Source organism: Manacus vitellinus, unplaced genomic scaffold, assembly GCF_001715985.3.
Source record: "Manacus vitellinus isolate BGI_N305 unplaced genomic scaffold, ASM171598v3 scaffold_5_pilon, whole genome shotgun sequence".
NCBI lineage: Eukaryota > Metazoa > Chordata > Aves > Passeriformes > Pipridae > Manacus > Manacus vitellinus.
In genome coordinates this window covers 19659285-19674323 of record NW_021940682.1, presented here as the reverse complement: position 1 = coordinate 19674323, position 15039 = coordinate 19659285, and the positions used below count along the sequence as shown (strand labels likewise).

Sequence of the window (15039 nt, the reverse complement as noted above, 5' to 3'; positions counted from 1 at the left end):
CGTACATGACAAGAATATTCAATTTTATATTTTTTCAATTCTCTCTTCCCCCAAGAGCTTGCATACGAAGATATATTCAATTACTTTCTTACTGCCAAGGTCCTCAGTGCACAGCAAAAGCCCTGAATTTACATCACAGGAGTTTTTCCTGACTTCACCAGATCCTCTGGTTTGGCCCCAAATGGCGGATCCTTTTCCTCTTTTTAATTCAAAAGCTAGATGCATTATGTTCAAACACAGAATGTTGGACCATTATTCACAAAGAGTGAAAAGAAACACAAAACACAGCAAAATAATGTTTTCTTTATATAGATCTGTGGATTGCACCTTTCTTCACCATTAAAGGCTACTTCTACTTACAGTTACTTAATGATTTGAAAAGTTCTGAACTGATATAATTACTTTGGACCCCGTCTGTCTCAACTAAAAGCATCACCACATCTATTAACACAAGAGGAAATAAAAAAGAAAAAAGGGAGGGGAAGAAGAACTGCAGCAATAAAAAAAATAGCCATTTAATCAGCATCTTAAACTTCTCTGTGTTGAAAAAGCTAATTACTAAACAAAAAACAGCTGACATTTAAAATCGAAAAGCTTTTGACATGACACCCCATCAGCAGCTTATAGAAAGCAAACAGATATAAGATGAAAAGTCAAGTTTTGTTAAATATTAAGGAGACATTGAGGATCAAGAAACAGAAGTAAGCAACCAATTCAACACATCAAAAATTAAAACATGGTTACAGTCAACAGAGACTGGTTCATGGTCTACAGTATCTTAATGTCCAAAATTGAATGAGCAGCAAAATAATTCTGTCTCTTTAAGAAAAAATAATTAAAAATAATAATAATGAAAAAGAAAAAATATTTAAAACTAGAAATAACTGTGGAAAGGGTCAGAGCAAACTAGCTAAAATCAGTATACTAACTGAACAAGAACAGAACTGGTAAATGAAATAATGAATTATTTGAGGTACTAAAGCCAATTATCGATTTCTGAATGAAGGTAATGCAATCAACCAAAAGATTTACCCAAATCCTCACTGGCAAGCAGCATAAATGCTAAAACTATAAGGAGGAATTAATTAAAATGCTGACTTACAGATTTAAAAAAAAATGAACAAAAGTTAATGCAGATATACAAAACAAAACAAAGATCCAGCAACACAGACACTTCTCTTTACCTAAAATTTGAAATTCAGTAGAAATAGTTGAGGACATAATCCAACCACTACCCAACAGCAGTTAAGACAAAAAGTTGCCTTGAAGGGCTATATCCCAATTGCTTGCTAACAAAGTCTTTCCTGTGAAACCACTAGTATTGGCTTCTCTTGAACTGGAATACGAGCCAGTGGTCTGATTTTGGCTTATATCCTGTATTACAAAATCTTAGTTGTAATGAAAATCTCTCTTCATCTTCAGGCATTAGCTACAATTAACTGCAAACCTGAGGCAAAGCAAAAAAAACTGAAATGGAAAAGAAAAACTCTTCACAGAGATAAAGAATCCAGTTCCATAATGCAATAAAGATGAGATGTACCAAGAAATCAAGCAACAGCCTTGGGATTTTCAGGCAGTTCTGTGGATATGGAGACAGGGTTGTGTCTGTTCTAAATCTAATAAGGCAGATACCTCAGCCAGAGTCAGTCTCCAGCTCTTCAACTTTCATTCAAAAATCTACCTTATATCTCTAATAAAAACTGGTATCATTACAGGGAGGCACTTCATCTTTCATAAAGCAACACCACCCAATGAAAACTGCCAGACTGTTTAAGGAAATTTCACAAAATACACCTCACATATTCCCCATATATTCCTAAGGGCTACTGTGTTTGTATTACAGAAAACACCGGATGTGTGCAGCCTTCAAAGCATGTCCAAAGCCTGTTAACATAATAAGTGTTGTACGGAGGCAGCCACTGCAGCAGAAATACAGCTGTAATTTATCAACATGAACCTGTTGGAACTGACATTATACTTGCTTTATGGATATTCTGTGGGTTTAAAAGGCAGCCTGAGAAAACAACATGTAACATCAACGGATTATAAATAAATTATGATTAAATCTAAAAGCTGTCTACAAGATGTTCATAAATGCCCTCAAAGATTCTTGAGGCTCAAATACTGTTTTTCCTGCTAATATTGTTCACAGTCTGTGAGGTTACAATGAAAAATATATGGTTTTCAATCTTCCTTTTTGCACATTGAAAAAAGTAATTGTTTGGCAATTCTAACTACAGCTCAACACGATGAAGGTCACAAAATAAAGTCTCCATTAATTGAATGTGTTTTCATAGAATTTTGATTTTCCATGTCTAATCACAAGATATTGCACAAATGAAACTGTTGTAATTGCTTCAAATTTTTTTTAAACCCTTTTACAGCATTTTTAGTCTTCTACTGAAAAAGGTTGCTTATTTTCCCAACAACTGATACTACTGAAAAAGCAGAATCCCTCCCCTTAAGTATGGAAAAGACCATTAGTAAAAAATAAATCAAAAATGAGAGATAAAAACCCTACGTTAATTTAGGTTACACTACTGTCTGTATTAAAAGAAAAAAAAAATCAGAAAATCAATACCCACATGCATAGCCATCAATTTCAGCATTCATTTCTATTTTAATCATGTAAAACAAAACTACTTCCACCACAGAAGTTTCTTTTGTAAATCTCATCACACTGAAGTGTTTTAAAAATCACATTCTACTTCAGTATTGAAAACAAACCCCAAACATTATGACTTTCATGAATTGAACAAGTTTTCTTAACTGCAGGGTCTCAAGCTGAGGGTCATATCTGAATCTCTATGCTACCTGTCCAAATGTTAGAAATACAGAAGAGATCCCCACATTTCTCAATAACTGCTGTTCACATAAACAACCTACCTTCATCGGCATGAGTGCAAGGAAGTCCGTGACAAGGTTATGAATTTTGCGAATGTAAAATTCCTCCTGGTAGAAATTTTCAGACCCCACAACAGATTCAGTCAGGAACAGGAAGACATAATCAGCAATGGCTAGCTCTGCCATTGCCTCATCTGCCTCAGTGAATTCTGCAAGAGCTGGGTAACAAAATTCACAAGAGGGTAAAAAATAAATAACAATAATCTGTTAACAAGCAAAACGTATTTCAGGATATCCAGCTGACCTGCCAATTTACATGCTTCTATCAACTGTGTTTTTTCTCCCATACAGGAAAACATTAGACTGGAAAAAGATAAATTAATGGCAGGTGATGACCTCAACTTTCTGCTTTAAGAAGTGTTAAAATGCATAACCCATTTACCCCAAAAAAATCTAAGGTAGTGAACCAAGAATCACAAAACAATCTTAATTAAACATTAATTATAATGTTTGTGTTTTCTTTAATAGCTATTCTGGAGTAGACTCAATTTTGACCTAGTAGGAAGTCAGGAAATCTTGTGAAGTTCAGAGAGGAAAAAAACAAAATTATAATAGATTCATCCTCTCAAGATACTGAAGTTTAACATGTATAGATGTAAATAAAACCATAATTGGAAATCTATTCTTAATTCAAGCATTCAAATGATACTAAAGCTGAAAACGCAATCTTTGAATTTTCCAGTATGTTAAAATCTCTTTCACTTCAATGAGGCACTATGCAATATTACTTTCTAATAACCAATTACTTCTAAATCTGTGTACATTTCAGAGCAATTCAATCCTTGACAACCAAACTCACATGCTGAGAAAGCTTTAAGGAGTGTCAATGGTAATTTTATCACAAAGGTAAATACTAGCACTTCAAAAAGGTAATAGATACTTTGACTTACACGACTTGCAAGCTGAATACTAATGTGCAAGAACTGCACTTTAGGGTAATTTACCTGTCACATCAGATAATTGGGATATTCCTCTTAATGTCAGCGCCCAGGCTAATCTAACAGTAGCTTGCAGGCCTGGTAATTTCCAAGGCTGGGATTCCTGAAGACGAGTGTGTATTGTTGCTATGTACTGTCTTTCTGCTAGCAGAGGGAGCCGGTGCATCAAATCTTGAAGAACAACAAAAACAAACACAAAACCAATACCCAATAAATGAATTTGAAAACAAATATGCAAAATCCTGTCCATTTGCTACTGATCAATAAAGAAATTGTTTAAATAACAATTTATCCATCTGTACAATGTAACATCTGGGAAACCTCCCAGCGTTACCTTCGCGATCCTCTGTGCCTTGTTCCAGAAAGCTGACATCAAAGCAGTACAGGAGAGCCATGAGAAGAGACAAGTTCACACCGTCCAACGAGCCATCAGCTTCCACTGTTACCTTTTCCAGGTAACTTATGAGGATTAGAGTGTCATCCTTGCTCAGTGGTGACTGACAGGTCCAGACGAACAGACTTTCAGCCAGTGACTGTCGGCATTCTTTAATGAGGTCAGAAACCTTTAGAAGAAAAATCAAACAAAGGGTGAATATACATACTCTAGTAACGCATTCAATTAGTCTTTCTCAGTCAATCATGATGACTAGGCTAAGTTAAAAATTACTCTAAAGACAGCAGCTACAGAAAATGTTGGGTTTAATTGCTAAACAACAAAGGCACACTTTTGCTTGTTAACTGCATTCATATTCCCACGTATTTCATGTGAGGTGTGAGTGGATACCCAGGAATATGACCACATGCCAACCAGCATCCCTGTCAAGGTCAGGAGACATGAATCTATATAGAACCTAAATAGCTGTAAATGTATCACACAGAAGCCACATTTCCTAATCACACAACTGCACTGGCAGTTATCTCCAGATAAGGTCATAGTCTTTCCCTTACCTCAAAGGGGATGCCCTCAACTGACTATACAAATACCTAACACAGGAAGGAAATACCTAACAGGAAGGAAATTCCTTCCTTCAGACAAAATGTTTATATTAACTTTAGAATATAAATTAAATTTATCATCCCCTATCATATATGGAACAAATATCAAGCCCAACATAAAGGCTACCAAGCATTTTCATACTAAAAATAGTATTTTTCTTTTTATTTGGCAGATTACTGCATGCTTCAATACAAGTAAGCACAACAGTTCTTGAAAACAAAGTTTGTCTTTTTTCTAACAGTTATACCAAAATTACCTGGTTTTGAACAAACATTTATCTCATTTAATGTCATTCCTCCTCCCAGGCTGAGTTTTAACTGCTTTAAGTCTTATGAACACAGTGGAAGTTAAGAAAAAAAAAAAGGCAATTACGATCTTTCATAACAGTCTTTGTAAAACTGTATTTTATTTAGCTAAATTATGAGCTTCTAGTAACATTCTTATCCTTTATCCATTGTACCTGGCTAAATAAAAAATAAAGTGCTATGAGCATTTTATATCCTGTAAAATCATATTCATGGTGATGAAGAGAGAAACTTTTCAACATTGAACATAGCAAGAGATTTGTGCACAGACTCCAGCAGAATAATAGTTCCAATCAATACAGAGGGAAATATGGTATTCCATCTAATACAAAGAAAAAAAAACTGCTAATGTAAAGCATTAAATGGATTTCAAGGTAAAATTAAGGTAAATTAAGATAATTTAGGTAAATGAGAAGGATAATCTTTGCATAGTTTCTAGATAAATAGCAAAAGCATCAAACAAATTCTTTCTTTGGTGGAAAAGAAACTGACTCTATTACATAGAATAATTTTTAAATGGATCACCCATTAGAAGGAAGTTCAAAAATTACAACAGTGATGTTTACAATCTTCCTGCTAGAAAAAATATGCTGCAGTAGTTAGTGTCAATTTTTTTTAAAAAACTACACATAAATATTGTGCTTACTTTTTTACTGTCCTTGGTTACACATCACTTAAAACAAGGCATGACCCAGCATGCTGAAGCAACAGCAAAAGAGGAAGCAGGAAGCAACCTGGATCCCACACTCATATTGCACAACCCGTGGAGTAGTTACTCTGATCTCTCAGACAGTAACAGACCTTCCAAAAGCAGAGAACTCTTGATGGTCTAACTGTATTCTAATCTGTTCAGTAATACAGAAAAATATTCACACTTAGGGAGTATTTACCTCTTTTCGATGTTTCTCACTGCCCAATCCTCGCTCTCTCTGGAGTTTATCAAATTCATTGTTCAAATCGATGTGAGACACAAGTGTAAGGATCTTCTGAGTCAAACCCTGCTCCATTAAGTCATCTGTAAAGCGTGTTGTCATGGAAATTAACTCCTGACTATAACAGAAAGAATATAAATTTAACAATTAATCATACTTTCCCAGTCACAAAGGAAGTCTAAAATAATGAATCCCATCAAATATATTTGATAACAAAAAAATGTACAAATAAATTATATACAGAAAGTAAAGATATGCCTCACTAATTAGTAAGCAGTACCCTCTCAAAACATTACGCTGAATGGATACAAAGTCTTTAGGTAACTTCTGCAGGTGCAGGAACATGGAATATGAGATACAGTGGGGATCAGCTAGTTAAGATTTCTATTCAAAGGAAAAAGTCCTATACGTAAGATGCACATAACTCACTAGTAAATGCAGTTATCCAGATACTGAACTCTACTGAAGTGGTAAAGCTAATTCTAATGTAATAATTTATGTTATGTTTCAGAATTTATATTTACACTAGAATACATCTTTTCATCTTTCTGTAGTCAATCAATCACTGTGCACTGGAAGTTAGCAAAGTGTATTGCTTTCTTTTTCAAAGTGAAAACAATAGCATTTAATGTTCACCAGTAGACAGTGCATTCCTTTAAACAAAGGCAAGAGCCCAGTTCTCTGATTTTGCAGTACCCAGGCAGTCAGAACATTGCAAGGTTCTCAAATAGTGAGTAATCAACACTAGTTAGAGCAGCACCTACTGGGAGGGTTTCTGAAACAAAACACTGCCAAAAGGTGAAGTAGCATGAAAGAATTGAAAGTAAAACACATATCATATCCTTATAACCCAATAAAAAATACGTGCAAGAAACTAACATTATGCTTAAAAAGAGAACATGAAAGCAGCTGCATCAGGTTATGAAAAACAAACAAATGTGAGAATATACATATTCTCTTTAGTTTAATTAGTCCTAAAAGCATCCAAAACAAAGAGCTTTGATCAGCTCATCACCCTAATGCAGACCTGAGTTCCAATGTCCACGTCTTGCCTTGGCGTGACTGGATGAGGGTTCGTAGTGAATTGGCAATACATCTTTTTCCATCCCAGTACAACAGAACTGCCACTAGACCTCTTGTAAGACCAGGAAAATGAGGTTGCTGATGTTCTCCTAGGGAAAGAAAATGCACAGAATAGTCAAAAAAAGCTGAACATACATGCTTTGACAACATCTCTGTATCTTTGTATTTCTAACTGAAATACAAATATAGCATTCAAAGTAACTGTGGTCCTTCACTGTCACTTGGATTTCTTTTAGACACTTAAATCACACATATTTTGTGTGCTATTATTAGAATTAATATTCAACTATTACAACATCCAAAAATAAAAAAAAAAGTGTAAGGCCAAACACATCTTAATCCAAATGGTATTTGCAACTGATATGTACCTATCTTAATAATCAACTCTAGTCAATTATCATAAAAATATCTTTTTATTCAAAATTAAAATTTCTGCCAGAATTTACATCAAAAATTCAAGTTCAAAATAGAAAGAGAGGTTGACTTGAAGATGGCTTGCTAAAGCTGACAAATTTGCAAGCTACTTCTTCAATGAATTTTTAAAAGTTAAATGATGAACAGTAGCTAGTAATGATAACTGACAGTTACATCTTAACTCTAAAATCAATTTTCTACATGTAAAGAATGTGTCACCCTCCAGAATACTTCTCTTACTAATCAGTTATTAGATTATGACCCAAACAGCCACATACTAATATAACTAATACATAGTTTAAAGAATCAATATCCATTACACTGCTTTATGGAAAAACTCTAAGTCAATCATTTTAAAATTATGTTTAAATTCAACGATAGAGAAATTAAATCATGAAACCTCCTCAAAATATTCCCCCTTTTGAAATAGCTGCATGTATGAACATTAAGTTTCATATTACTTTACAGTGAGAGTAGATTTCTCCTTAGGAACCTTCTATGTTAGGAAGCTAAGGTCTTCACTGATCATTCATTCACGTTAAGCATACACTTAAATAAGAAGGCCCTATTTAAGCTGTATTTCTCCAGCTCTTAAATATTTTCCCTTCTCACCAGCTAGAAGGAGTTCAACAGCTGCCAACTCTCCAATATCAAAGAGGTCACTGAGGATAAAGGCTTCTCTGATGAGTTGCTCTGGCAAGAGCCTAGTTCCCTGTTGACCCTGGATAGCAACTCCTTCTGTACTTGCTTTCTGAATTTTCTCATGCTGCTGAACATTCTTTGGCTGCAAGAGAAACAAGCATCGGAAGTTATTCAAAATGGCAAGAACAAATACTGAATAAAGATTTACACATTAATCCTTTCTCACAAATACTGTTCCAACAGGTTAGGTTGTAACCATAAAAACAAAGGCAGTGTTTTTAAACACAGAGATAGTAAAGGCATCCTAATAATGCTTCACACTTGCACAGCAGTGGTCTCTTTGTGAGAACGTACCAAAAATAATCTTATACAATGTGCTGACTTTTAGTTTACTCAGAATAATGGAGACTGAAAGTAAACTTTAATATAATTCTCAACAGCTCCATGAAAGACATTCACGTTGCTGATCAGAACTATTGTGTTACTCCCAACTGCTATTTTCTACATCATTCTTTTTCCATTAAACTGAGATGCTAAAATATACTGACAAAACTCTACAGCTGACTTAGATTTTCTGACCTATCAGTTAAAAGAGTTGCAGAAGTAATACCACTGAAAGAAGATATATTTCTAGTTGTGATCCATCAGCCAAGAAGCAGGGAGGTTTTCCACATCATCTGACATTCCTAACAAGACATACTGTAATTTTTAAATTGATGTGTTCACCTGTTCTGTGTGTTCGTTAACCAGACTGAAATATGAGCATGGACCAAAACCAGACAAAATAGTTTGGTGCTTTATTTCAGACATACGAGAGTAACAAAAAAAAGCCAATAGGTGACTGATGGATCATCAGATACTTTTACTTTTTACTTTTCCTTTCAAAATAGCACTGAAACAATGAGAGAAAACAATACATCATAGATAAAATCAACCTGTAAAAGACACAAAATAATATGTATTATTCAAGCTATTTGTATTCTTATGGCAGCACAAGACTGGTATAACACATCTGCATTATGTACTGTAAAAATGTAGAATGAAATGAATGGTCAGAGTCTAAATGGTATGTAAGACAACACTGCAAGACAGATTAAATCATCAACTCTCCAACTCATTCCACAAAACAGCATTAGCCCAGTACCGGATTTCTGAAGAGAGAGATGAAGTCGGATTTGTGTTTCTTTAAAACCTGGTCAAGACGATGAACAGCTTCGGGTTGCCTTTTCCAAATGGCATTCATTACAGTCTGCCATATGTCCTTATATGGACCCCACAAGCTGGCAGCTAAAAGAAGAAACAAAACAATGTACTTGAAATGGAGAAAGAAACAAAAAAAAATTATTTATTCACTCTTTTCAATAAGTAGACTCTTTTTTAACTTACTGTTACTCTCAGCTTGACAGTATAGACAGTTATGCCCATCAAGTAAAGCATATTTTCCTTTCTTAAGGCAAAAAAAATAACAATGATGGTCTGATATAAAACCTAATTGCATTTAGGAAGCTAGAGAAGCAGAAAAGATGATGTATGCACCTAAGTTCTGGAGCTGAAAGTCATCTTATAAAGATACTTACAATACAATCACTTAGGTTTAAAAAGAGCTTTAAGATTATTGAGTTCAAGCACTAACCCAGCACTGCGAAGTCTACCACTAAACCACATCCATAAATGCCACAACTACATATCTTTTAAATCCCTCCAGGATTGTGACTCTATCACTTCTACAGAACACTTCAGAAAAGGACCACCTTCACTATAAACTAAACAACCCATCAGATCAAAATATATGGTACTCTGGGATTACAGCAGACGGCTAAAGAAAAATGGCTTCAACCATTTCCAAAGATTATAATTTGCATGAGCAAGTTGGGGAAAAAAAATAGCAGTTTAATCAAAAGCAAGCTATTTAATCACCCTTATTGCTCCTACATTGTCAGAGGTGAACCAGTGTACTGAGCTAGTCAACTGGAAGGGGTGTAAAGTCCTACCTCAATAATAGGAGAAAAACACTATCTGTTGAGAGAGAACAAAATCCTTTGATTACTCCAACTAAAACTGAAATCACTCCCAACAATGGAAAATGGAAATCTCCTAAGCCTCAAAGTATTTACAGAATGTCAGACCAAAGACTGCCACAGCCTACAAGCACACTTAAATGTGAAGTCATTCAAGCTGAGTAGCTATAAATGAATACATGAACTTAGAAGTGACTGAGGCACTCTTACAAGTGCAAAATGGGCATGAAATACACACACGGGTAGATTTTTCCATTTCTTGATTTTTTCCCCCCAGATTACCTATTTTCCCAGTTTTAGTAATATTAAGGAATATCTTTAGAATATTACATTAGGGACAAATTGTCCATGCAAATGACTTGTACTGAAGGTGTGGAAGCATCTTATTGTGAATTACGAGGTGTAGCATCAACAAGTAACAGAGTTGTAAAGCTCCCAAGTTATGTTTTAGTTTATATATCCCAGCACACTCTCCCTGTCAACCTATTCTGCTTCTCCAGGTTCCTCATACAGATTTCCTGGTTAAATGGTTAGCTGCCAAATTTAATAGAAGTTTCACTATGACTTTGAAAAGTTTCCTGACAGAAAGAGGAAGGATATTAAGGACTTACTATGGACAATTTCTAATCTTTCAACCTTACCTGCCTGAATTCCATCCACTTTGGTAAGATTAAGGGATAACTAAGAACTGGACAGCCGACCTTGAATCTGAATGTAACTTGGCAAGGCCTTCTATTTTTGACATAACCAAAGAAATATCCAATATATGAGGAACTGAAAATGAAGAGCAGTGCTGTCAAAATGTGTTGCCTCTTTCCATCAGTCTGTGTAGAACAATATAAATTAGAAACTAAAACCATAAGATTAAAGGCAATATAAGCCTAACGATACTCTTTCATATCAACTCATCTCTCTCCTCTTAATTTAAAAAATAAATAAAGACAAGTACTTTTGACACCTAAAACACATTTGCTGCTAATATTCTGTAAAAGAGGTTCATAAAGATATGAAATTCCTTTACCAGAAATAGATCAACAAAAATATTACCTATGTTTAGAAGAGACCAGATTATTCTAGAAGCTAGGAAGCTCAAATAAATTAGAGAAGTCTGACCCTACTCTAAAAATACCACCTCACCTCTTTCTCTACACTGAGAAGTTTCTTTTGCACATTTCAGACCTGAATTTAGTACTACAGCTGAATTATCTCTTCCTTACTAGAAACTGTATCATTCAGAACCCGAACTCTGTAGCAGGAATACTGCACTGGAAGTCTCTTTATCATTGGGAATCATGAAAACAGCACACCAAACTAGTCTTCAGACTTCAACCAGAACTGTTGTCTAAACTAAAACCCAAGTAGATGGAAAATACGTACCACCTAGTATTATCCCATTAAAAAAAAAACCCCACAAAATTTTAAAACCAATATTAAAACAGAGGTACCTAAGTGTTTCCCTTGCTAGATGTCATTTGTATCTGTGAAACTTTCAGACTTTACACACCACAAGTCACTGCTAAATTTATTAGATAAATTATATTGCCAATTTTATGGTTTGCCTTCAAACTACCACGTAAAAACTGATTGCAGGCACTGTTATGTGTTACTGAGATGGTTTCTGAACCAAAGGTATTATAAGCTAGTGGTGGTTTTTGCATGCTGCCATTTTCCTAGTTGAAAAGCTGCTTTAAGAGGTTGCTGTCCTCCTTCACTCAGTCACTTGTTCCCAACCATGGACATACCTGCTTCGTTTACTCTGACAGACCGCACTACAAGTCACATTAGTCAAATGATTGAAATTAAAGAAGGGGAGGAAAAAGCAACATGTTCCAGAGTTCTTTCAACATGGTTTATAAAAATCAGAGCTTTCATTAACACAGCTAAGAAAGTGGTCCGGCTAGTCATAAAACCAACTGAAAGACCAATGCCTGAAACACAGAGGGAAGAAACAAGTGGGGAGGGAACAGCAGAGACTTAAACTGAGGAGGAATGTCTCTGGAGAAATGATAAAACAAAACTATGTCTTGCAGAGTAGCCTATATGCAAAACCACTAGCATTTAATCTAAATTTGCCTTAACTTTTTTTTTTCTCCTTTTTAATGTACAAGGTAACACTGTGGTATAAAATCAAGTACAAAGGCAACATTTTATCATGGTGCAGTTCCTTCTAACTCTAAGTCTTATAGTAAACCTCTCAAGGTTTACTGAAGTGAAATGTATCTGCACCAGGCTGCTTATGTTAAGACAGCAAGGTAGCTACCCTGATGTAAAGATGCCCCTCCTTTTTATGCAACCAAGGCGCCACCTCACAGTAACACAAAATGCTCCCTGAATGCCCTGAATAATAAGGCTGTATCAGGAAAACCTGTAAAAAAGGACAAACTCTCTGCCTTTTTCAAGCATCGGAGTGTTTTAATCATATGATGTTACCCCTGTCTAGACAAATTTAACTAAAAATAGCTACTATTGGATGAATAATTTCACACTCTAGACTGTAACTGGCTCTCCCACATAAACTTCAGAGTGTAGAGATTTATTTCACTCTTATTACATTACCGAGTCCAATAAACACCAGCAGCAATACACAATGTCTGCCAAAAACTGTTCAACTATTTCCCTGGCCCATCTGTTTGCTCTTGTCCCTAGCACATAATTCCTTTGCATCAGCCCAAACACATGTACTGTAAGGCATTAAAAGAAATTAAGGACCTAACTTCTCTAACCAAAAACTAATCCGAAAAAAGAGTTTATTTTCAACAGGATCACATCTACAACCCAGTCTGCTCTGTGATGGCACCAGCTATGCTAGCACAAAGATGGATTATTGCAGAGAAAGAAATAAGCACCTAGGATGGAAAAAAAGTTGGACTTTAGCAACCACACTGACTTTTTCCCATTTATGCTGTTTCTATTACTATTAGTTTTACAAAGGCTGACCACCCCATCAGGGCCAGCAAGGAAGGACAGGATGAGTTACTTCTTTCGGCAACAACAGCAGGTGACGCTTATGCCTGAACTTTTTGTCACAGTATAGACTTATGTTTGTCCCCAGAAACAACACAACCTAAGGCAAAAATCCTCATTAGTTCTATTGACATATCTGCTTTATTTTTTTCTCATATTTCATGTACAAAACTCTTTCTTCCCCTATTTTTTTAATTATAAGGCTGTAGAATCTCTTGCCATGTAATTTATAAATAAAGCATAGTCTCATTTTAACTACTCAGATTTTTACTTTATCGAAGATGCATTTCAGATGAAGGGTCTTTGCTTTATTACTGTTTTTCTGTGAGAGAACAGAGATGTTATTCATTCAGTTAGATCAAAATATCTTTTCTGTAAAATTTGCTCCCTGCTTGACAAAGGAATGGAGGTTTTAATTCTATTAACTAGTCACTGTGACATACCAAACCTTAGTTACAGACCTTTTGGGACATTTCGGCCATGCCAAAAAAACTGACCTTGTTCAGTCTTACACAAAGAAAGGTTAAAGAGGGATGGGAGCTTTGTGTTCTTTAACTACTGAAGGGCACTATACACACAGAAAGCAGATGGAGGTACCACAGGAGATGAGCAGCAACTGACCCAAGCTGCAATAACAAAACTTCCAATTAGCCACCAGGGGAAAAAAGAAATAAAATACTGTGAGGGCGGTCACACCTTGGAATGGAGGCCCAGAGAGACCTCCTGGAGGATCTTCATCCCCACAAGTATTCAGAGCTAGTTTAGATAAGGCCCTGAGCCATCAGATTGAGCTGGCCTTGCTTTAACGAAGAGGAAGAACAGAAGCACTGCACCTTTTGTATTTGTTGTATTGGGCAAGTGCCGATTTAGGAATCCAAAACTGTTCTTGGGCCACGCTCTAAAAGGACCATGAATGAACCTGATGTTCCTAGTCAATGGATGAGAAACCATCTTCATTTCCACACTCACTGTGTACTACCGAGCAAGATTCTGAACGTATTTCTTTGTTGCCTTTTATTGCGCACAGCATTAAGAGATGAGTGCAATACCGTCATTAAGATGAGAGCAATACACCTCAATGTATTGCCTAACCCCATGTGCACTGAGTTATACAGTCCTCCCGAATCAAGGAGCCTTCGCTGCCTCATGTCACACCCTGCTAGGACCACCCAAGCTCAGCGGCAGCTCTGACCGCGGAGATCCATCGCCAGGCACCTCTGGGTGGCCCGAGCCCCGGGTACCGCGAACGGGAGGCCGCTCTCCCCGCCGCTGCCCGCACCGCCGCAGCCCTTTCCCGCGCCCGCTTCGGGCCTTGCCTCGCAGCCTCACCACGCCCGCCCTGCTCAGGCGGCCACCCCGCTTCCCCGAACTCTGAGGAGGGCGCAGGGCCGGTGGCCCGCGGGCGAGGAGCAGGACGGCCGGGGTAAGGCGGAGGGGGAGTCGCAGCCCCGCGCTTAGATTGTTCTTACCGAATTTACCGCCAACGGTGCCGCATCTTGGACAGAGGGAGGCGCGTCGCGGCGCCGCGCGCCTGATGAAGGCCCGGCCAATCCGCCGGCTGCGGGAGCGCGTCCCGCGGCTTCCGCCCTTCCGGCTTCGGGACAGCACAGCCGGCGGCAATCACGGAAGCGGCGCTCCCGGGACAGCCACAGCCGGCGGCAATCACGAGGCGGCCGCTCCCGGGACAGCGGCTCCGGCGGGGGACAGCGGCGGGCGGCTGCGGAGGCAGCGGCAGGGGCAGCCCCGCGGTCGGGCCCCGCGCCCGGGCTGACGGGAGCTGTAGTCGCAGGTTGATGGTTCGTCGTGTCGGGCGGCTTCGTGTTCGTGTACAGACTTTACCGA

General features: G+C 37.4%; 1 protein-coding gene across 2 annotated transcripts in view; it reads right to left on the bottom strand.

Annotated features, from left to right (window-relative positions):
* Positions 1 to 14747, bottom strand: part of NUP205 (nucleoporin 205) — a 50486-nt gene extending 35739 nt beyond the window's left edge. Inside the window, exons 1-8 of one of the 2 annotated variants that reach the window (XM_029963552.1) lie at positions 14667 to 14747; positions 9360 to 9503; positions 8186 to 8357; positions 7104 to 7248; positions 6035 to 6194; positions 4177 to 4405; positions 3849 to 4013; positions 2887 to 3062 (exon numbers count right to left, since the gene is read on the bottom strand). In XM_029963552.1, the coding sequence (XP_029819412.1) occupies positions 2887 to 3062; positions 3849 to 4013; positions 4177 to 4405; positions 6035 to 6194; positions 7104 to 7248; positions 8186 to 8357; positions 9360 to 9458 (1146 nt within the window). In that variant the 5' untranslated portion in view covers positions 9459 to 9503; positions 14667 to 14747. Of the gene's footprint in view, positions 1 to 2886; positions 3063 to 3848; positions 4014 to 4176; positions 4406 to 6034; positions 6195 to 7103; positions 7249 to 8185; positions 8358 to 9359; positions 9504 to 10874; positions 10996 to 14666 lie in introns of those variants that run through there. The other variant, XM_018080664.2, reaches the window with a different exon arrangement.
* Positions 14748 to 15039: the final 292 nt, after the last annotated feature.